We start from the raw sequence: 23141 nt of genomic DNA, 5'->3' as shown, positions 1-23141 counted from the left end.
GTCAAGTGGCCGGACGAAGCCAACAAAGAAATTCCACATGATTTATTTTTAATCTAATTCAATACATGTGTCAATTTTTAAATGAACGTGAAGAGAAAATACAAGCCACGTCTGTACTATCGTCCCAAATAAAATTCTAGACTGGCCAACATGGTCTCAAAACGCTAGCCGATGAGTTGGGTATGTGTTTAGACTAAGTTGGCAATTTCATGATCTCATGCGAGACGATGTCCGCTCCGGTACCCTTTTGAAAAAACACAGCCTCGCTTCAAAAGCCCTATTTGAAACTTGTCCCTCTTTTTCACTTTAATCAATTACGTGAAACTATGGGCAAATTAATCCCGTGCATGATTCTTAATGAATTGCATTCGACTGAAACTTGTGGAGACAATCTGTTCTTGTGAAAGAAGCATTATTAGGTTAGGCGCCTTATGACGACAAAGATGCATCGATGCTTGCGCGTGCCCATGTTCCCTTCTCGAGGAGAAGTCGCCTGAATCTATGTGTGTTGAAACCGTTGGTCATATGGTCCACAGGTTGGGCCAAGCGAGAACGTACTATCAACCACCGTGACGATGCTAAAAGGCTGAAATCTATTATACGGCGATCGATTTAGTCTTAAATTATTTAATTTTGGCAATTTAGTTTCATAATTTTTTACGGCTTTTAGCTATTTGGCTAGAAATTGCTGATTTTTAAAGACCTTCGGAGCCTATCTCTCTTGATTGCCTGCTTGAAGGCCAGCCAAACCAACCCCGGTTCTTGTGCCTGCTTGTCGAACTTAATTAAAGCGGAACTGAGCTTCTCACTAAGAGAATCGTGAGCTTCATTCCAATATCGAACATAATGAAGACCGGGGAAATCGATTGATGATTGGTCGATTTAAGGTTTTAAAATAGAAATTAGGGAAAACACCAGCGAAAAAACCCATAGTGGGCATGCCATGCTTTACTTACCAATCTCTTTTGTCCTGGTCGCCTCACATAAGACATCCGACATCCACGTTAACGATTTTCGACCACAATTGAATACTAATACAATTCGATCTGCTCTTCATAGACAAACTTGGGATTTGCAATCCCAGGTAAGATCGGTTCAGGATCATGGGATCCTTTTCTATCATATAGGAAGGGCATTGCACAAAATGTACTTCTAAGTAATTGCCCCATAGATTCTATATCTATCTATATGAAGAAGAAATCATGTAACGAAGGGGATTCTTATTTGTACAAATGGTACTTCGAACTTGGAACGAGCATGAAGAAATTAACGATACTGGCAAATTGTCAAGAGGTTTACGACTGAATTGGCAAAATTAAAAAAAGTTTATGATTGAGTTAGCCACTTAATAGGTTTAGGACTTTTTTCGACAATCTCCCAATGACAATGCATGCAATGTTTTTAAAGTATATGAAAGATGAAAGTTTTATTTGGTAACTAAATCAAAAGATTGTTCATGGATCATATTAATCCACAAAATACTATATAAGGAAGCCTAATAATGGAATTGTATCATTCTCTAAACCGATCCTCAGATTTGTATAGTTTATATAATAAACTTCTCGAATGATTTTTAATTCCAAAAAATTGACATTTCACTCGTTGGTTGGTACCAACCACAAAAGTTATCGTGAAATATTGGAAAACTCAAAATCACATATTGAAAAATCTATTTTCTAAATCTTAAATTACGAAATTCCTTTTCCGTGCAGCACACATTTTTTCTAGTGTCTAGAGTAGGAAAAAAAAAATACTATAGGATATACTAAGTAGTTGTTTGACAATTCAAATTAGGAGAAAAAAAGAAGGAAAAGGAAGAGAAAAGAAAAGAACAAAAATATTCCCTTTGTATATTTTGGATATGTGTTGAAATTAAAAAGCAATTAAAAGAAATTAAATAGACAAATAGTCTGACTAATCCCGACAAATTCCGTTTACGAGAAAATATTAAAAATAAAATATTTTGGTTCTTCACTTCCATTTATTTTTTCTAAATCCTAAAAAATAAAAGCAAACATTTTCCTATGTTTTTATTTCCTTTTTTTATCACCCAATTCCATCGAACCGGATAGAGAATTATGAATGAGAAATTCGAGAGTCGAAGTTGACCTCAAGAAGTAAACTACTTTGGTTACGTTTGGTCACAAGGAGAATGATTAGGATAGAATGAAATGAGATGAAATAAGAAATGCAAGGATTCATTATGCAATATGTCTCGGTTAGGTGGTGATTGGATATAGCAAAGATCATGAGCATATCCTATCAAACAATGTGGTTGTTAGACCTAGATTAGAATTGAATAAATATCAAAAAATTAAATAAACAATTCCTAAAAAAAAAGAGGGAAACATGAATTAATGTGCAAAGAGAGCGAGCAACATCCGCGGTGGTTGTCATTTTCGTCGGCAGCGACCTCTACAGAGGTGGTCACATCTATTGTATCTATCATCCGACGCCACCGCGCAATGGAGACAAGATTTGGCATTGGGAATGTGAGATAAAGAACTAGAGAGCGCGAGCTCAAGTGAGACCTCAGGTGAGCACCACCGCACGACATTCGTGAGTCCTCGAGTGCAGCCATGACATCTTTTCCGAGCATATGAAGAACTGCCATCCATTTGTCCCCGGCTGCCCTGTCACATGAACCTTAGATCAGAACACTAACCCCTCGTAGTGGTGGGCTTCCCGTTGCTACTGACGTCGTCTCGTCGGTGCAGAGCTCCCGGAAGTTCTCGGCCGTGCGCGGCGTGGTGTCCGCGAAGAGCTCCATCACGATCCGGCCGGCTTTCCGCCAATCGTGATGTCGAAGAAAATATTTAGTTCGACTTTGGAGAAATGTATTTAGGAAAATGCAAAGGTCTTTGAGATAAAGGGATTTTCCAAATTGCAAGTAGTGTTCAATAAAATGTATTTTAAAAATACATTAGACAGTAACTTTGATTTAAATACGCTAAATTATACTTTGTAAAGGATTTTTCTTTAAAAAAAAACTCTCAAACTATTTAATTATGGGCGACATTTCTCAATGAAGTGGTTAAAGGAAAACTGTCGGCATGGATCTCGCCAATGATAAAGTGGAATTTATGTGCCCAATAAGTTAATTAGCTTAGGTCCTGAAGGGATTTAAGCCTATTAGTAATTGAGCCCACAACGAAACAAAATTAGACAAGCAGAACTCAACTGCGAGCGGCCAGCCTCGCTTGAGGTCGAGCGAGTGACAAATTCGCGACTTATGCTCAAAGAAGCATAAGAGAAAGTAATCGAATGCACTAATTGAAGATGCACGATTTTAGATAAATTCCATTAAAATGATGGACCGATCGATTCTCTTTCCGTCTTCAATGTCGATCATAGCCGCATGTTCATCTTGATGCTTTGCGTGATTCCAGTAAAGTTTTTGGTCGATTTCCATTTCTTTGTAGGCTTTTTGTTTTTTATCCGTTCATTGGTGGGCAATGGTTGGTGATTAATGGTTGTTCTGATTGTGAGTTCGTCAGTGGGCAATGGTTGGTGATTAATGGTTGTTCCGATTGTTAGTGACGTGGAGACATTTTCGAAATTATGAAAATTGCACGAGGGGAAAGTTTGAAGAAAAAAAATTGTATTTACATTTCGAAAACACAATGCACCTCCGAACCTGCCTTAGAAGTCCTTAGAGATGCAACTACATTTCCTCGTAATACCATTTGCATTTGTCCAAGTGGATTTAGAGCCCAAAGGGTTTAACAATGCCGAACCAAATGCACCCGAGAAGGGGTTTATGTAGAAACGGGGATGGGGTGGACGTCCTTGGATTGCAGCACGTGGAGAGATTTGCGCCGTTGAAAGATGAACTCAGGTTGAGTTAATCCTTACCAGGGTTAAGGCGTGGTACCGGAGGTCAAGCGGGGTCGAGCATATGCTCGTTTCGTTGAAATATTCAATGTTTTCTGGAGGATTCACTAATTGGGTGTACGTAAAACATAACACACGTCGTTCATGCTTCAGCGTCTCAAAGTCTTCAATGCCCTCGATTTTTTCTCTTTCAGAACTTTCTTTAATAAGACTGGTAAAAATCAGAAAAATCTTGAATAAGAACTCGATGAAGCAGAACTCACACATCATAAGACGAGAAGAAGCATATACAAAGATCAGCATGTCAGAGGAAATCGAACATCTCAACAACAGAGCGCTTTATCAAAAGGGCACAAAGAAATCGCCAATGAGACCACCATTAGTTTTGTTCGACTCCTGACAAGAAGTGGAGGAGCAAAAATCATCCCAACATGAATCTAGACTTCATCATCCCGTCTTCAAATGTTCCACCGTGAGTTAACCTCGTGAACACTTTTTCGAATGCTCAGTCCTTCAACCGTTAACCCGGTTAAATTTTTACACACAGTTAGAAAAAGAACGGAAATCTGTACCGGAGATGTCCAAAGAGTCGGGGGAACATGTCTCAGCGAGATGCTTCAATGTATACAGCCAATGAATGGCTGGAAGAGATTGGCATCATTGGACTAAAAGGCGGAGTGGAGACTGTGCGTGATCTATCTATTTAGCCTCTCGTGCCAAGGAGATAAAAGGTGTCACAATTGAAGACCCTATGGAGCTATAATTTAGTAGTGTACAGATGTCCATTTCACAACAATCCCTCGGCCTGTAACAAGCCCGGGTAGACAAGCGCGATTACCTGTTTCAAGGAGTTCAATGAAGCTTTTAGAAATGCATGTTCCTCCACCACTGCACAGAAGATCGGAGAAGAAGACGGTTAAAGTTCTATAAGCCAACGGTCTCGGAAGTTTTTAAAACTAAGTGGAAGTAGTGGCCATCTTTTACCTCTAACAAACGACTTGAGTTCTTTAGAGAAATCCTCCACTCGCCCTAGTACCGGCCTTATACCGCATATGTGCAAAACGCAAAGCTCCAAATACAAGGCCATCTCTAATATCTGCAGCAATAGCTCGCAGACACTCTGGATTTCGGGATGCATTTGCCTTGTTTTACTGGCATTCCCCAGCTCCGCGATGATTGAAAGTGCTTGATCCTGGACTCCCGAGTTGTTGCAAGTCAAAAGCCAGCAGAAGCAATGGCCACAAGCAAGTAGATAGTAAAGCACAAAAAAGAAGAATCTACCATGCGCTATATCACTTTGATTAAACGAAAATAAAACTGTAAGAGCCGCAAGAGTGGCTTAGATCAAGAATAGCTTTCAGCATATATCATCAAAATATCGGGACTGGTTGCAGTGATTTATCATAATACCTGTAAACCATGCAAAATCTCAGGCATTGGAAGCTCAGGGAAATGAGCAAGATCGACAAAGCCAACCTCTTCAGCCCTTTTAGCTGCACCCTGGGCTTGTAAACAGAGAAACTTCAAAAGAAGAAAGGCAACTCTATAGATCTGCAAGGCAACATTATCTGAAAATCTTGTCGCGGAGATTGTCTCTAAGTTTTCAGCAGCTCGATCCTTGACAATAAGAGCAGTAGAAACAGCAGAGAAGTTGGACTTAAAAACACATCCAAGAGGCGCAAGGGCAAACCATCCGTTTTTGCTGTTGACAAATGACGGTTTCTTGCAGAATTCAAACTCAATTGTCTCGATAGGAGGACAAGGGAGAGGTGCATTCCGACTAAAAGATTCTCCAAGACGTTGAGTACCCCTGCTTATGAATGCCAAAAGATGAATACTCCTCTCCCTGAAATGTGAATCCATTTCTTTCATAGCTTTAGTCCATGAATTCCATTGTTTCAGTAAAATACACATTAGCATAAGGGTGTGCTCGGTTTCTTTCAGAGCAGTTAGAGAAGTTTGTCTCCTTTGAGCACGGGCTCTCTTTCTGTCCGGATCATCAGATGGAAAGTCTGGAGCACTGAGATAATAGGCTATTAGATCAGCTTTCTCAAAGAAGAAGTAAGGTACCTCGTTGTTCACAATATCAATAGAAGAACTGTCTCCTAAAGAATGAACCATCGCAGTAACAACAGCTAAACCTAGTCCCCAAAGATGTTGGGACTCTTCATTTTTGTCAGATGTGTCGGAAACATCCCTAACCCTATTAGTTGCTGAGGAGCGCCTCCCATCTTCTATGTAAGAGAATAACACTCTGAGAGATGAAAAGAAACCGGCATTAAGAAGCAATTCAGCCCCTCCTCTCACACGTGCAAGGGTTAAGAAGAATTTCAGCAATATGCAAGATGACACTGGAGAATTTTTAGCCTGAAGCATGCGAACAATATGCTGCAATTGGAGATGTTCTTTTATGACGGGGAACCAGCTAGTTGGCATCAAGATGGTTCCCAGTATCAAGTCTGCTGTAGTCAAAGAAACAGTGCAAAGCTCAGGCATCGTAAGACAGTCACAGAGAACTGGTAAGTGGCCCAGACATAGATTAGAGAATTCAGCTCCTTCTTCAACAAATTCTGTATTTCCCATGGAATCTACACCTGAACAGCAGTGACTGAACTCCACGACTGAAACCAGGACCAAGAGAGAGAAATTGATCACAGTCTTGAACCTAGTAGCTGCTGGCCTGGTGTCTTTCAACACTTTGATCGCAGGAACACACGTCCTTAATACAAGCAGACAAACAGGTACAGAGAGCTTTGTTTGCACTTTCCTGATGAGATAAATAACCAACTCTGCCTGGCTTGCAAGAAACTCAAAGATATCTGCCGAAGCTTCCATGGTGGGCGCCAATTTTTCCAGTGTTGAATGAATGCAATTCGATATGTGAGATACGCAGGAACTAATAAGTTTCTCAGAGATCATGCTTCCACTTGTAGCTTTCTTTTCGCCAGACTGCATGAACAGATAGGTAGATGTTAAATTAATAATGCTCCAAATGGCTGAACAGATAGGCAAATGTTAAATTAATAATGCTCCGTATGGCTCGAAAGAGTCTCTCATGAAGATCATGTTGAGTTGTACTACATTTAGCACAAGAAGTCTATTAGACATATCATAATTCGGAAAAAGGAAAAGAAGATTGCAAGTCTCTAGACTGAGTTACTTCATTGTCGTGCATGCTCAGGAGAGTGATGAGTGCTTTCAGTGCAGAAAGCTTCGAACTTGAGAATAACAGCATTGAGTTTGCATCCTCTATGCACTGCACCATTGTTTCCGCAATTGCTTTAGATGCGCTCCAGCTCGTATAATTCCATAAATCTAGTCTGATATCAGCTTGTATGCGTTCAACATTATACAAGTAGATCCTACTGGTATACGCCGCAAAGCTGCCACCTTGTTCTTGTCGGTAACTTTGCAAAAAGTTTGATTCCACAAGATGAAGGAACAATTCTTTGAATGGTCCGGGACTGATTTTTCGACCTTCAAACTCACCTTGTATTTGATAATAAAGGTCATTAAGTATTAGAGTTTGCAATTCCTTCCCTTCACTGAAGAGAAAAAAAGTATCAGATGCTATTTTTGTGTAATAGTAAAGTGAACTAGTAACCAAGAAATAAGGTGAACTGTAGTGGCAAATAGAATGGTGTATCTACAAATAAGATCCCAACACATCAAGGATTGAAGGACATGCCCCGACTTACCTTCTACAAAACATCCAAACATGATATTCAGTTAAGATCAACAAAATCATCAAGACAGCATCTAATTAACAAAAAGATTTCACAGTGTAAAATAACAGAGAGAGCAGCACTTTCTCCAACAGAAAGACTGACCAAATTTGTCTTGGAAAATCAACAGAAAGTAAAAGTTCAAATAACCCAAAACAAGAGGATAAGATTGTATAGGTAACTCGGTTAGGTCAAATATTTTGGACAACCTGCATTCTGTGAAATGTTTGAGATTCTTTCTAAGGTCTCCTGCCAGCCTTTTACTTCTTTAGTTAGTGCAACTTAAGTCTCAATAGATACCCTGTCGTTTCTCTTCTGCATTATGTGGAAAGATGACTTACGGTCACAATATCGAACGTGCTTACTACGAGGGCAAGATCCAAGTTTACCATGCTTCCAGCTTGCTTCATTCCACATAAAATGTGAGAACCAAGTGCCACAAAGGCTGGGAATGGAACTCTTATGTGGAATACAAGTGAGAGCAATAGCTATTGTAAACTTCTAATTACTCCTCTTTTGGGGCATGACACGTAAAGTTTTGGATCGGGTATTCACAAATAATCTCAGAGTTATGGACCCTTAAGATGTGGTAGCCATGCAATATGGACATGTTTTGTAATTTAACAAGACAAACTCAAAGGATTAAGACATCTAGTGTAGTGATGACCACTACAATTCCTCAAGTCTCCACATCTTATGTTACAAAGTTATCTTATTGGCGAACCAGCCACATGTCGGATATATACCAAGTCTTGTAAGTTGGCGAGACACTCGAAATGTCCAAAATAGACGTTGTCCATATAAGTAAATAAGGCAACCAAACCGTGGTCAATGTAGAAACTATCCACTCTTTAAAAAATCATTATCATTATGAAAAGGAGGTTGTGTATTCTTACCTATAGCCATGTTTTCCGTATAGGGCCAAAAGTTCAGAAAAAGGAGGTTGGCTGCTCATCTGTGACACAAAATTCACGATGTAGTGGAATCAGACAAAAAATCAGCTCAAAAAAATATCAAGTGAAAAGAGAAAACCTTTGTGCTTGGCAAGGTCACTAGGTCATGTCAAATGCTTTACTAAGATAATATGAATGTTCGAAAATTTCACTGTTCTCAAATCATCAGCATAGTACCAAAATGGTAAAAACAGTACAAACCTGTTTATACACAAGTCGAAATTTGTCAATTAAAGATATGGACAAACTTCCTGTGTCACCAGCAGCTAATCTTGCCATTACATGCACTGCGAAGAGAGAGGCAGCAACCTGAAGAATTTCACTTAATTGTAAGGAGCCACAGTCATACGGCAAAGAGAAAACCACAAGGTTTATACTTCCAAAGAATGTCATCCCTTGGAATTTTTTAAATAAAATTATAGGATCAATTTCTTGGTGCACTGCGGTCACATGAAAAGCTTATTCCCAGAATGATTTTGTAAAAGACCTCCCATTACTACACTGCTCCATCGTCATAGAGAGTTTTCACAGCAAAAAATGTGGACTATGAACCTTGAACAACAAAAAAGAGAGTAATAGCACATCAAGGCAATACAAAAAAAAATCACTACATAATGAGATGAAAGAGCACCAATATCAATTAGGGTGGAACAAACCTTCAGACGGAACCAGATTTCACCATCATATCCGCATGAAGCATATGTCTTGACCAGGCTGTCTAAAACAGAGCCCTGACACCAGGTAGATACAACGCTGGTAGGATCTTGGGGATCAGATACTTTCGACTTTTCAGCGGTCACAGCATTTCCATCGTTTACTTTTGCCGAATCTAGTTGTATCATACGTAACTTGGCATGTGACAACTTCTTTTGTAAGAACATATCACATGCCATTATTTCCAATATTGCACTTTGACATTGATATTTGTTTGCAAGGCTTTGACATTCCCTTCCGGCCAACTTTCTAGGTAGATGAGCTTCCATGCCTGCAAGAGATATGAAGCCAGAAAGATGTTTCCAGAAGTCTTGAGATCTTTTGAGCCAGTCCAATAAATCTTTGTAGTGGGCAGCTGCTTCCCACAAAGCTTTCAGGAAGTTTAGAAAAGCCAGTGCTATTTGTGGATTGCTGAGAGAGGAAAAACAAACAACATCAACGGTTGCAGGAATTTAAACTCCATCAGGCATAGGAACCAAAATGTGAAGCCTAGTGCAAATTTAAAATGAAGTGACCAGAATCAAACCAGGATGAAAGACCATGATAAAGAGTATACCTTTGGATGAGCTCACTAGACTTTTCAACGTGTTGAAGGAGCAAATGAAGTAGGCTTGATTTTCTAAACCTTGTTTGAGATGAAATATCATTTGTTGACTGCTCGACACTTTCAGGGCTGTGCTCTTTGGCGGAAAATATAGAAAGAAGAAATGCTGGCTGTAAAAGAAAATCAAAGAAACAACACTGTCAAAACCAATAGTCAGCAATTGAGACAAACTAATTGGAAATTTCGAAGATTCCTTTCTCGGATGTAGACAGTCCTCGATTGAGCAACTTGTCAGAGCACCACATTTATCCAACAATAAGATTTTGACCCAAAAACATACCTGAAAACGTGCAGCAGAAGTTAGCAGGTTTACTATTGCTAAGAAGAGATCTTCATTCCTATGTGCTTTTTCCTGCAGAATACAATTGATGGCATGCCTTAATTCTATCATCTGCAACCAAATGACAGAAAAAGAGTCAACCGGAGGGGAAATTAAGGGAATTTGCAACTTGAGGATAAAATGAAATAAATGCAAAAGCCAGATCAACTGACAATATACCAACCTGCTTATCATCCACGCTAAAGCATGCGATCCCAGATATCATAGGCTTCACATAATCTGCTACCATAAATATCATGGAAAGTAACCTGGCAGCAGCGATTTGTATTCCCTGCTCAGATAAAAGGCATCCACTAAATCTCTTACAATATAAAAGATTCAATGCAGTGAACAGGAAATAAAAAGACTGAATAACAAGTGATCAACCAATTGACCAATTTAGGAAATATTAGGTGCAAATCAAACCATAGGCAAGGTAAGCATTCAGACAGTTTTCATCCATGAAGACTCCCTGCTGTGTAGCTTCAGTTAACAGGTTTTCGTTCAAATACATGTCCAATTAAGACAAACTTGTCAAATCATACATACTGCTAGCCAAACGGTCCACGTTAAACTTACAGTAATTTGTCATTCTGTAACTTCCAGAAGGTTAACAGTGACAAGTTGGTTCTAAATGCGACTCTTTTTTCAAATGAAAGTCGGAGCAATCTAAGTCTGCAAGCACCGAAACTCCACCCTCGATCAATATCTTTTGTTTTTTGTCGCTTGCCACACCTTGTTCTACTCAAGAATCAACAACTATACTATATACAACATTGCAGACAATTTACTTTTTAAAAAAAATAGGAGGTAAAAAATAACATAAAAGATTATCCACAGCTGGGCACTTCAAAGCATTGGAACAGTTCCCATGTACTGTCATCCATGGGAGTAAACATTAAAATAATGACATGCAGGAAATTTGCATAGTTCTGAGAGATGGGCTACATGAAGAATCTGGAGGACATATGCAGATGGCCAAGAAGCAAGTGATAGAGAATGTGGACAGAGAGCTGTCAACTGTCATGGTTCATGACATGTGTGTGCAGAGAAAGGTCTCTCTAGGAGGTGCCGACAAGCAGTTATCACAATTTCTTATGTGAATAAAGTGTCTCCAAAAGAGGAACAATCTCGTCGTGTTCAAGCATGAGATGTGCAAATTATGATAGTAAAACAAAGTTTAATGGATCCCATACACAGTTACGGATGTAAGATAATTATTTGTGAGGATAAAAGTAAAACAAGGTCAAGAACTTAAATGGATCCCATACAGAGTTACGGAAGTAAGATATCAAAGACATAACAGCTGCAGTGACAGGAATTGGCTTGGTTGTAGACGATAGCACAGCTTGGTGAAAGACAGGAAGGCTAGTAGACAAAGCCTGAAAGAGAAAACACAGAAATATTGGTATGAGAAAAGTCACACAAGCAATGTCAACTAACATAAGTAGAGAGAGAAGTTGCTTGGAAACACATCAAATGCAAAAAACTTGCGCATGATTTGAAAGTATACAAGAGGAATCAGTAATATGAAATCACTTGCCGTCCTACAATTTAATGCTCTGCTTGGATAACACGGGAGAGAGGAAAGTGAAGAGAAAATTTTAAACCTCCCTCCTCTTCTCGCAAAAATTTCAAAATTTATCATAATTTCCACACCTTCCCCCCATCTTTTTTTCCTTCGCCCCCATCCCAAACAAAGAATACAAGTCACACGAAAGGCTTTGAAATTATGCAACTCGTGATAAGCATGTACAAGAATGAAATTGCAAATCACTCTAAGTTTCTCTAATGAAATCATTGGGGATGCCACGCTTGAAGCAACAGTTCTTTTATAACTGTTCACACTTTCTCCTATTTCTGGTTTCTTTCTATCATTGATTTTTCCTCCTTACAACTGCCACCTTTTTGCAATCATGAGATGGAGCCTTCCTCCATCCCACTGGCCTGCAAGAACTCTAAGAAAGCAGCTCTACTTCAGAAGATTATATACCTATGCATGCCATTAAGTAAAGATTATTACACTCACCTTCAAGGATCTAGAGAGCATCATAGAAAGAATGTCTAAAGCAGAAAGGATGGCAAGCTGTAATTCTTCAATGTCCGACAATTCAAAGAGACGGTTCACATAAAGATTCTGTAGAGAAATGTGATCAGATCAGTTAAAATACCCATATAAGCTATCTCTTTAGTCTTGGACAGCAAATAGACAAAATCTCTCACCTCCAAAGCTTGTGCCGTTGTACAAGCAACTCGAAAGAGCATGCTGTGGATGGAAGAATCAGATAGCAGTAAATCCCAGACAGCCTCACCGAATTTTGTAAAGTAGGAAAGTGACATAATGCATGTCCGCGTCAGTTCAAGCACCTAAATCAGCAAATGCACTGACTAAAAAATTGAGGTATCGGAGCATAATTCCCTACATAAAAAACTCCAACCTTGTGGCATACCATGTTCAATTTTATACGCATTTCCATTTTTTATTGCTTAGTATTGATCGGCCAATCAATATAATCAGAGGCAAATACAAGTCGGTTATTTACAAACACAGTGTAACAAAGGAACATAAAGCATTTCACCTTCCAGGTAAATATGACAAATTCAAGATCAGAAGCTGCAATTTTGCAGAACACAGGTGTACATCATCAGCATGAAAACATCTTTAAAATGCACACCTCTGATATCATATGATCACAAGACGTGCCTCAGTCAAAGAACCCAAAATCCCGAATTACATCGACATTCTCAACCCTCTAATTGGCTTGTACATACATAAACAAACATATTCTCCCAAAGTCACAGATTTTGGTAAATTAGAAGGAATTATTATGGGCATTTGGCACCATACACCTTGGTAACTAGATAAATGACATCAACAATGGGAAACATAAGCCTTGCTATAAGATAGATCAATAATTTTGACTAGGCACCTAAAGAGTAAACTCAAGCATCACAACAGCAGCTTAAAGTCACATAAAAACAGGTAAAGATGCGAAAACTAAGATACAATTATGGAGCACCTCCTTTCTTTTTTTTGGTTTAGAAAGCAAGACTGGTTAAAGAATATACTTTGAGGAGTCTAGTGGTTGGCTTTTGAGTCAATAACGCCCTAGTACACCAAATATGTGACATTATCATAAACCCACGCAGTTATCCAACATTGGATTGTCACCATCCATCAGTGACAAAAAGATTACTAACAACCCTATTCCTGAAACACCTGCACACCCTGGAATCAAAAGAAAATAAATGAAATTGTGGCAGCTCAAACTGTACCTTAATTGTCACTTTCCAACGAAGATGCTTCGCCTTATATTTGCCAAACTCATGATTGACTAGAATGTACTGCAAGGAGAAAACAAGCAAAGCTAGGACAGCATCATTCTCCAATCCACTTTCCACAAGCTTCATAGTGAATTCCAGCACTGAAAAGGTTCCAGAATACACATCAGAACAAAGTGAATTAGGATATCGAAATGCACACATAAGCATTGAAATGGACACACTAACTATAATGCACAGATAGATGGTCCCTTGGGTGACTTATCTCTGAGATATGACCATTATACAAATACTTGTAATTTTATCAAATGCTTTTCAAAACTAAGGTTCACTGTTGATCGTCAAGTATATACTGAGCACATAGACAGGTTTGGTCCACAATCTCAAGCATATAACAATATCTGAATCGATTGAGAAAAAAACAAGCAAAGAGGCATTTAAGCAGCACATGCACTGATACAATAGTCTAGAAACATAAAAAAGCTACAGTGAGACTAACTGCAAAAGAATATGCCAAAGGGAGGGAAAGTTAAAGAAAAGAGAAGAAGAAAAGGCAAAGCAAAGTATTTAGAAAAGAAAGATGAACACACCAATAATTCAATCTTTTTTTATACCTGATACTGTCAGTGAGCAGTCATAATCATTCTGCTCGTAATCAACGAATAGCATCTTTGCCAGTCTCCCAGAAAGCAACCATGATCTGCTAGGAGGAGTAAGTGGCGTGCAGGAACACAAGAAAAAAAAAAGATAAGTCAATATAGTCTTCATCTTCCAATTAATTTTCAGAGGTAGAAGTAACAATAGCAGATATATGGGGCACATTAAAGTAGTTTGAATAACATTCATCACAAAACAAACTAGTGCAAGCACACAAAAAACTATGCCTATGCAACGCAACGCAACACACATGACCAAATTGCATACACTTTTGGCACCGTGATTAGAAGAAAAAAGCGTCAGAGCCAACAAGCCATTAGTCCAGTAACGCAACAAAATCTGAATCTAGTACTTCTTCAGAATTACAGGGAAAGCAGTCATCTACTCTTTACCTGGACGAACCATTATAGTCACCATCAAAGGAACTTCTACTTGAGGACACATCAAACATATCTGCCTTCAGAGCCACCACCGCAACGCTAGATGGGGAACTGCCATCAAAAAGAAGAGAACGAGATGCTTATGAACAGGTCCAACTCATGTTGTATGCAATGGCACAAGCAAATGCAATCCAAGTTCTTTTCCAGTACATATAGCATTAAAAGTTTCAAACAAACAACAAATCTAAGAATGAGCAGATCTTCTAATCTATGATGAACTGAGGACAAGCATGAAGGTCATGAAGAGACGTGAGGACAAAAGATTGGAAGTACCTCTCTATCATCTTTGCTAAGAAATTGACACCCATGCAGATGGTTGCAGCATTACTAGAGCTGGGATACAAATGTCTGATCAAGGAAGAAATCACCTCAACCACCCTGCAGGATAGAAAAATGAAGAATTTCCAAGATAAAGAAGGAAAACATAACAGGAAAAGAAGGAACAAGGAACCAATATAACCAAATCAATTCAATGTACCAAATGTTATATTCTGTCACTGCATTTGTCATAGTTGATTGCACATATGATGTGTTCCTAATGTTCATCAAAGTAAAACAAAGGCCCTGCAAATAATGGACCGATACAAAAACTTTGTTATAAATGAATCCTAAAACAGAGTAAAAATTTCATAACGTGCATCACAGATGTGTTCATGCAAGTGCCTGATTCACAAACAACCTGTGCTGTGCCAGATTGACAACTGGTTTATAGACACCTAAAACATAAATGTTCATGTAGCATAGAAGTCCCACGGCTAGAATGGTGGAGACAAATTTATGAGGCCAGTAAAACTTAGTTGACAGAAAACATGGCGACAACAACTAGTCCTGTCAGGAATAGAAAAGCAGACATAATCGGTCAGCACGGATTTTCATCCCCATTAATGATTTGGTCATCAACCTAGGAAGGACCAATTCTAGGCTTATTGATAGTCAGCAACAGACTTCTTCTCACGGTCCTCCTGACAGGAAATCCAACCACCTCCAACAAATGCATCTGAGAATTGGCAATGTACAGGCTTTCTAGAGCCTGTTTTATGGAGTCCTTTTACAGGGAGAATGAAAGCTGATGCTTTCTAGAAGGAAAAGTTGTTCTAGCTTAATATAGTCAGGAATTTCTGATTGTTGCAAGGTATTACGGAGTACCTTTTTATGACAGCAAACCATCCCAAAAATGGGAATAATAGACACTTAGTATGCATCAAGGCATTATAGCAGCAGGAAATTCTTTGGACAGAATCAAGGCATTCAAGAAGGAAAATTTGTTCTAGCTCAATATAGTCAAGAATTCTGATTATCGTGAGGAACTACTGAGAATCTTTTTGTGACAGCAACCCATCCCAAAGGTGGGAATAATAGACGCTTAGTACGCATCAAGGCATTGTTGTGAAAAACCATCTCAGTGCCTGCTTAATAAGCCTGCATCTCCTTCAACCAGATTTCCCCATAGTTTCAGTTCATTACCACATTATCATGGATCTCATCTAGTCCAACTGGTTCTCACAAAACATAAGCAAAAGACGCCTCCAATGATACATCAGGCATAGACTATCAAGTCCAAGCAACAATTACTGCAACACCAGAAGACAACAAAAACACTTCCAAGAAGTTACCATGTTAAAAGACACCATTCGATTGAGCAGGTCAAGAATATGAATTATCTCCTCGGTGCATTCCCCGTATAGCCTCTGAGCCAAATGCAGGAGCAGCACAGAAATTCCTGATTGCCTATACTGTACCAATAATGGTTCTGTCAGCAAAAGGTAGCAACGACATCAACTGCCACTTATATAATGTTAAGAGTAATTAAATATTAAACCATGCCTCTATCTAACAGCTTAAGCTTTTAGATCAGTCGGCAGAGGTCATCTCACATGGTATCAAAGCTGGAGGTCCTGAGTTCAAATCTTTCCAAGCCCCAATTACCTCTCCAATTAAATATGTCCACGCTTAGTGCTAGGCAAAAGACCAGACTAAGCGTGACGGGGAGTGCAAGAGTAATTAAATATTAAACCACGCCTTCATCTAACAACTTAAGCTTTAAGAACATTGGGCAATGGTCCTATTAAATCTCACATATAACAACAGTGTTACTTCCCAAAAACACAGAGAGAAATGTTATCCAAATGGCAACATCCTCACCAGTAGTAAAGGGAAGAACTTAATAATACCAGTCAGCAAATTATCATACTCATAGAATGTAATTGCTAAATGGAAGTAATCTCAAAGTTTCAGCTAAGGAACCGAATAATGGGAAAGCAATGACTGCGACCACAAGATGTAGAACCTTAGGGGCTATATAGGAACACTATGTCTTCTATTCACGCAAAAACTTAACAAAGCAAGAGAATACTAGCATCCGCAATGAAGATACACGCACCAAGTAAGAAGCTCAAAAGATCACAGGTTGCTTCAACCTTTAAGACACTTCTCAATACCACTCATATCTTCCAAGGTCTTACCACCCTTCCATGGACAAAATCTATGACGGCAATGTCTGGTATGAATTTTTCCTTTTTAACTTTTGCTTAATCTAATTTTTGCGACGCACATACTTCGATATTTTTTTTAACCTAAGCACCTAAAACTTTCACAGTATTATAAATGTTGACATGTGGACTTGCATATATGTTTTTCAGGTTTTTTTAAAATTCGGCTAATATTTAAATTTTGGGAAAGCAAAAAAGTACTTTTGACTTTCCTTGAAGTAGAACAAACAGACCCGTACATCAATAAGTAATCGCCCAGTTAATACACAATCAATGTAAGAAACATTGGATGCACAATAAATAGTCAGAATGAAGTCTATTTACATCAGCCTATACAGATATGAACCCCGCTTTAATCCATTGTAGAAACACCAATGTCCTGAATGAGGGATTTAGGCCCTCCAGATCTAAGTTGGCAATGGCCATGCTATATCCAAAAGTTAATTCTTAGACTTATTACTGAATCTATGGTACATAGAATTTACTCCTGATGAGGCAATCAAGTCATGGAGCCAATATTCCTGTTGCTATTAATGCTTCAAAGTTAGAAATGTTTTAAAAAGAAGAAAAGGCATCATCCTCAACTAGATGTGTGGGGACATCACTCACACTGTATTAACATGCAATGCTTTCATATAGTTACCTCCCAGCGTACAAGTGCAGTATTTCCACCAATTACTCTTAAAACATGGCCTCGAGTTTTAGCAGGAATCAAAAGGCCTTCAATACCAGGAACCTGCAATGGTAAGTGTGTCTCTACGGTCTGGGAGGTTTCATCCACCAGAGAATGGTCATCAATCTCAAAAGACGACGATATGCCAACAGATTTGTCTAGAAAGTTGAACCTGCCAAAGAATTGATGGTGTAAATAGGGGTGATCTAAGTGGCGTGGTGATTAGAAAGTAAAGCAAATAAATATTAAGAGTAAAGAATTTCTTTCAAACAGAATTAGCGTTTTTACCAGCTTTAAATCTACAGTGATACAGGCAAAGCCAATTTCGCACTCATACTAAGTTGCATTATTTGTGAGGTTAAATTGATTTTGGAAGATTTTATTGTATCCAACATATTCTGGAATTTATGGAAAAGTTTACAGCTCACTAAAACTGAAATAGAAGTGAACAGGATAAAAGAACTTTCTCTAATTGAGGCAAAAGGACAAAAGGGTATTAAGACTTGATTATAAAGAAAGTGACAAAAAATGGAGACATTCTCTTATCCCCTCCTATTTCATTATTTATGACCTCTCTCATCAATATCTTCATATCATTAAAATATATTGCAGACCATTAAACACTATCACAACTTAGGGCATTCAAGTGAAATGAATGAAAACAAATATCATGGTACCCAACGATGACACATATATAAAAACTTCACCACAATATCCAAGGCTCAAATATGTATAAGAAAAAAAGCATCCAATTGCAGATATTGTAAAACTGAAAGAATTCCACTCACACGCATTCTGCAGGCCAATGTCCTTCACAAAGAGATGATAGTAATCGAACGAGTTCCATGGTTCTAAAGGGGAAGTCACCTTCTACAGTACAAAGAAGACATCGAATGGGACCGTCAATAAAACTTCCCCTGTCCCAGAACTGCATACAGAGGGACTCCTACATTAACAAGGAAACCTCTCAATCATGGACGGGTTAACTTCATGCACTAAAGTATCCATGAAGATTACAATACACATCCAAACCTCTCCACGGTAAATTTTGCAAAGAATTTCCAATATCAAACTTAAAGTGCTATCTTCTAGCTGCACATTAGTAAAAGTTGTATAAGTAAACCATGATTGACTATCTCACTTGTCATCAGCTACTAAACAATTACACAACCAATACCTGATTATTGATTTCGTACGATGCAATAAATGCAGAAATGAAAGTTCTCAAGACACTTCGATAGCCTGCTACTGGTCCCTGCATAAGGGAAATTCATACAAGTAAGAATAGTGTAAATGTGAGAAAGAAAACTTAAACATACAGTTATTGAACTAGAAATGGTATCGAGATGCCACCAAAATACACATCCAACGAAAATAATTCTTAAAAAGAAACATAAGCAAAGTCTTTGGAGAGAAAAGGGACAGAGCAGATGAGCAATCTGGTCACAGTATGCACTCACAGGACAAGAACTCAGAAACTTACATCGAAATTTTTCAGTATATCATTTAAAAGAATTTCAAGAAAATACTCCAATGATGCAGCTCCAAAAGCTTGACGAACATATCCCACGTCATCAATATCCTAAAATCAAATAAAAGATATCAGAGTCAAGATAATCATATGAATACATATTGATCATGGTAAACAATTAAAGGGCATGCCTTTAGCACATTATCGTTCTCATTCCCAGGAAGTGATGCAATCAGTCGAAGAAACACTGCCCAAGTAAGGAATAGTGAGCCTGCTTCTTTCATTGCTAAAGAACTGAAACTTGACACTAGCGCATCCATCTCTTGAATATCGGTCAATGAGAAGACAAATGTACCCCGCCTGAGTAGCAAAAGGAATTCCACTTGATCAAGTAAATAGACCAGAAATAACGCAGAACCTACACCAGAGACACACTTCACTAATAGAACCATCTAGAAAATGTACGCAAAAATCCCATTACAACAAAACGTAACAAAATCTGTGCTAGCAAAAAGATAGACTTGTCAAGGCACTAAAATGCTTGTAGATTCATTTTAAACCAATGGTGTTGTGTTTCAGATTAAATCCAGAGCTAGACATTCCCACCGTCTTTTACAGATTAAACATTTAAAAAAAACCAACTTCCACTGTGGAAAACCTATCATTGAAGAGATTTAGAACCATGCAGTAGGCATTAACCTCAAAGGCGTCCCGTCATGAACCATTTGAAGAACACTTTCCAAGTCAAGGGTTTCTATGAGTATTAGAAGCAGCTGAACTTTGGCATGGTGAGAAGAATGCACTGCTTCAGCTGACACAGCCAGCTTTTCGAAGTTATAAGACCCAGATAAGGTATCCTGTAGCAGAGTTTCACTGACTGAGGGAAATTATAGAATATTTGATTATAAGAAATCGTGCTATACAAGAACCATAACAAACCTTAAAGAGCGTGCACAACTTCCTCCATCTTTCACCATTACACGTGCAGAAAGACTCATAATACATAAGGAACAAGATGTCCAAAATCAGATTGACTTCTGTTAGTGTCTCCTCAGCCCACAGAGTGAAGAGATCAACATCCTAGGGAAGACCAGACATAATGCACGTGAATTATCAACAAGAAAAAGTGTCATAAAACAGTTCTTGCCTTGTCAAGACAGTTAAAAAACTGGACACGTGTCCAAAAATGGGTAACAAGTAATGAAGTTGCAAAAGAGTGCGTAAGAAACCATCTGCTCAGGGTGACTGGAAGATAGAAGTGTGTCCAAGGCTGATAAAGATTTACTCTCCAATCCAATAGAAATCAATTCAACTGCCTCTTCCCTAATAACGTTACTTTCCCCAGAGCTAGCTTTGATGCATACTGCACAAAAGGAGTATGCAAAAAGTTAGTGAGAGAGCATGCAAATTTCCAATGTAGCATGATATTAGCACCGCAATGCAATAAGCTTAATGCACCCCGATGTGGTTCTGTAAACCCATGTCATCCAAAGTTTGCTATATGACCAAGACAGCCAAGAATTAGAGTCAAACAGGGAATCAGAACAAGTCATAACATACAGGCATGTGTCAGGATCCTCCTTGTGCATTTCAGCAAGCACTGCCTCTCAATATAATACTGAAGCAATATCTGCATATTAAAAGCGATGCTTGTGATTAACAAGTGCAAGATGTTAAAAAAGTAGAGTGAACGAGAATATAGTGTCAAGAATTCATACTTTAGTAGCTTTAGTCCAACAAGCCTCTGCTCTCCATATCTAATACCTAGAACCCTAGTCCATTAACTATATCCCCTGTTTTCTCATAACAACATTGTTGCAACTAGCTGATTTTTCATCAAGCAACTCAGCCAAACACCAGGCAACCTAGCTAGGCAAACACATGCAAGAAGTTCGCATCGTAGCCATCTAACAAGAGAGACTCAAAGCAAGGAAAAAAAAGAAAGAAAACGGTGAACTATATGCGCATATTTGTTTTACGGGGATAAGGAAGGGTCAGAGTACAAGTAGATTCTTGGTAACTGAACCGCACTAAAAATCGACCAGTAGTACATATTTAAAAAGGAAAAGGACATCAGAAGCAATGCTCTGGGGGTAAGGGATGCATCATCATTGGCACTAGCACATGAAAAAATCTCATCCACCATGTTCGTCCAAGGTCGATAGGCTAAAGAATGAAAACTCAAACTGGATCAATTTTATAGGATCAAGAACTGTAAAGTAGAAAAATTTCTACTGATTCAAAAGCCGGCGAACGCCAAATAGAGAAAGGGATGTCTATACAGAAGGAGAAACATCCAAAAGCCTCTCACCGCGTGCGGAAACTCTTGAACCCACAAATCATCAGCAGCATTTGGGCGCTCCATCGACCTCTCGACAAGAATGTAGGATTGCACCTCATCCAAACCCTACAGCGGGAAAGCACAAACTCCATAACGCATCAACCGAGAAAAAGATTTTTGCACCATCCCGCCCAATTCTAAAACCTAAACCAACACTCGAACCGAAAAACATAAACAAGGGCCAGATAACTCAATCTGAGGAATGCCGAGAATCGGCTCGGCCATCGGGCTCACCAGGAAGGAACTGACGGCCAAAGCCTTGTCCCTCGATTCGGGCTTCACAGTCAGCTCGTGGGGACCGATCTTAAGCTGCTGCTGCGAGGATGCCAGAGCCTCCTTCGATTTCGCGTTCGGCGGCCGAAACAGCAACACGGTGCCCAGGAACCAACCGCGGTTCTCCTCCAGCTTCTTCACCTGAGCGAAAGCGAACAAAACCCGGAGCCTCATCGCACGCCAATATCCTGAAAAAGCAACAAGTGCCCACGAGAGGAGGAGGAGCGACTTACGAGAGGGGGAGGAAGGTCAGCGGAGAGGGGGGCGTCCTCGAGCTCGGCGAGGAGGGAGGAGAAGGGGTCCCACCAGAGGGAGGCGTCGACGGACTTGGCGGTCGCCATTGGAAGCGAAGAAGAAGAGATGGTGCCGACTGCTGGATCACATGAAGAGGGAGGGGAGACGGGGAGAGGGAGATTGAAAAGGTTTTGATTTTGGCGCTTCAGTGTGCTTGCAACTGATGAAGAATGTTGCAGAAGAAGAAGAAGAAGAGGAGGACGACGACGACGAAGAGGAGGGAGAGTGCCCGCTCAAGATTCCGACTGCCGGAGAGGTTTAAGATGTGGGTGTTTTTGAAAAATTGGACCAAAGGCTTGGGCTTTTTCTGCTCTTGGTCTGGCGACTTTGGGCTTGAACTTCAGAAGTCAGCTTCCGTTTTAGAGAGTCTCATAGCTTGGTACATGGCTAACTTCAGCTGTCAGGACTTGGTTCTGTGCTAATGTGTTGTTGGTGAGTGGCATCGCTTAGGAAAATCTGTGAACGGAAAACACTTTCGTCATCAACAGCGATTTATGCCCTTACATTTTCGTTGATGACGAGAATATGCTTTTCATCAATTCATTTCCACGAAGCACAAGCATTCAATCTCAAAGCTCAATTTCTCTATTACTGCAGTGTCGGCCGTTCAAATGAATTATACGCGACTTAAATTATGATGATTTGAATGGTAAACATGACACTTTCTCGACAGGCCAAAACGTCATTCAAAGTGCTTATTCTGGAGAGCATGGACCGATCGAGTGCCACTACCTCCTTTATTTCGTGAAACGAATTTGTAGATATTCGTGTCCATGAGATCTTGACATTTCAGTTCTCAACCATGCAGTAGCAGTTACAGCGAGCATCCCACATTGATTCAACTGGCTCTTTTTTATCGAGCTCGCGCATGATTCTTTATCGATTTTTTGCCGAAGAAACCTCGCCAAACTTTTTCAGCCACTTTTAGTCAGTAAAGAATGCCTTTCTTTCTTTCTTTTCTTTGGCCTCAACTTCAAGTCTTAAATGCACTCGAGAGAAAACTCTGTACCTTACCTTTATTAGCCTGCGATTCTCCTTTGTAACCTGATGCTATTGCTAAGCAATACTGCCA

The 23141-nt window shown here is 39.3% G+C and overlaps 1 protein-coding gene across 4 annotated transcripts; it reads right to left on the bottom strand.

The window, feature by feature from the left end:
• Positions 1 to 4155: 4155 nt before the first annotated feature.
• Positions 4156 to 22323, bottom strand: LOC115672831 (uncharacterized). 4 transcript variants are annotated; one of them, XM_030594787.2, is made up of 32 exons: positions 22009 to 22323; positions 21737 to 21916; positions 21473 to 21568; positions 20722 to 20791; positions 20391 to 20524; positions 20101 to 20241; positions 19861 to 20018; positions 19353 to 19521; positions 19174 to 19272; positions 18868 to 18945; positions 18723 to 18782; positions 18479 to 18636; positions 17661 to 17862; positions 16142 to 16261; positions 15007 to 15092; positions 14802 to 14906; positions 14481 to 14579; positions 14046 to 14134; positions 13426 to 13574; positions 12373 to 12516; positions 12179 to 12286; positions 11421 to 11531; positions 10334 to 10441; positions 10111 to 10221; positions 9783 to 9940; positions 9169 to 9637; positions 8714 to 8821; positions 8456 to 8514; positions 6995 to 7379; positions 5245 to 6783; positions 4819 to 5026; positions 4156 to 4722 (listed from the first exon to the last, which is right to left on the bottom strand). In XM_030594787.2, exons 1-32 carry the CDS (start codon positions 22114 to 22116, stop codon positions 4622 to 4624), a joined length of 5910 nt encoding a protein of 1969 aa, XP_030450647.2. In that variant the 5' UTR covers positions 22117 to 22323; the 3' UTR covers positions 4156 to 4621. The 4 variants fall into 4 exon arrangements, with proteins under 4 accessions (XP_030450647.2, XP_030450648.2, XP_056160789.1 ...); XM_030594788.2 differs by having other exon boundaries at positions 14046 to 14131; XM_056304814.1 differs by lacking the exon at positions 18723 to 18782.
• Between the last annotated feature and the right edge of the window lie 818 nt (positions 22324 to 23141).

Source organism: Syzygium oleosum, unplaced genomic scaffold (assembly GCF_021117445.2).
Source record: "Syzygium oleosum isolate NSW1041296 unplaced genomic scaffold, Sole_v2.1 Sole_v2.33, whole genome shotgun sequence".
NCBI lineage: Eukaryota > Viridiplantae > Streptophyta > Magnoliopsida > Myrtales > Myrtaceae > Syzygium > Syzygium oleosum.
The sequence above is the reverse complement of the archived record's forward strand: the minus strand, read 5'-3'. Positions and strand labels throughout refer to the sequence as shown.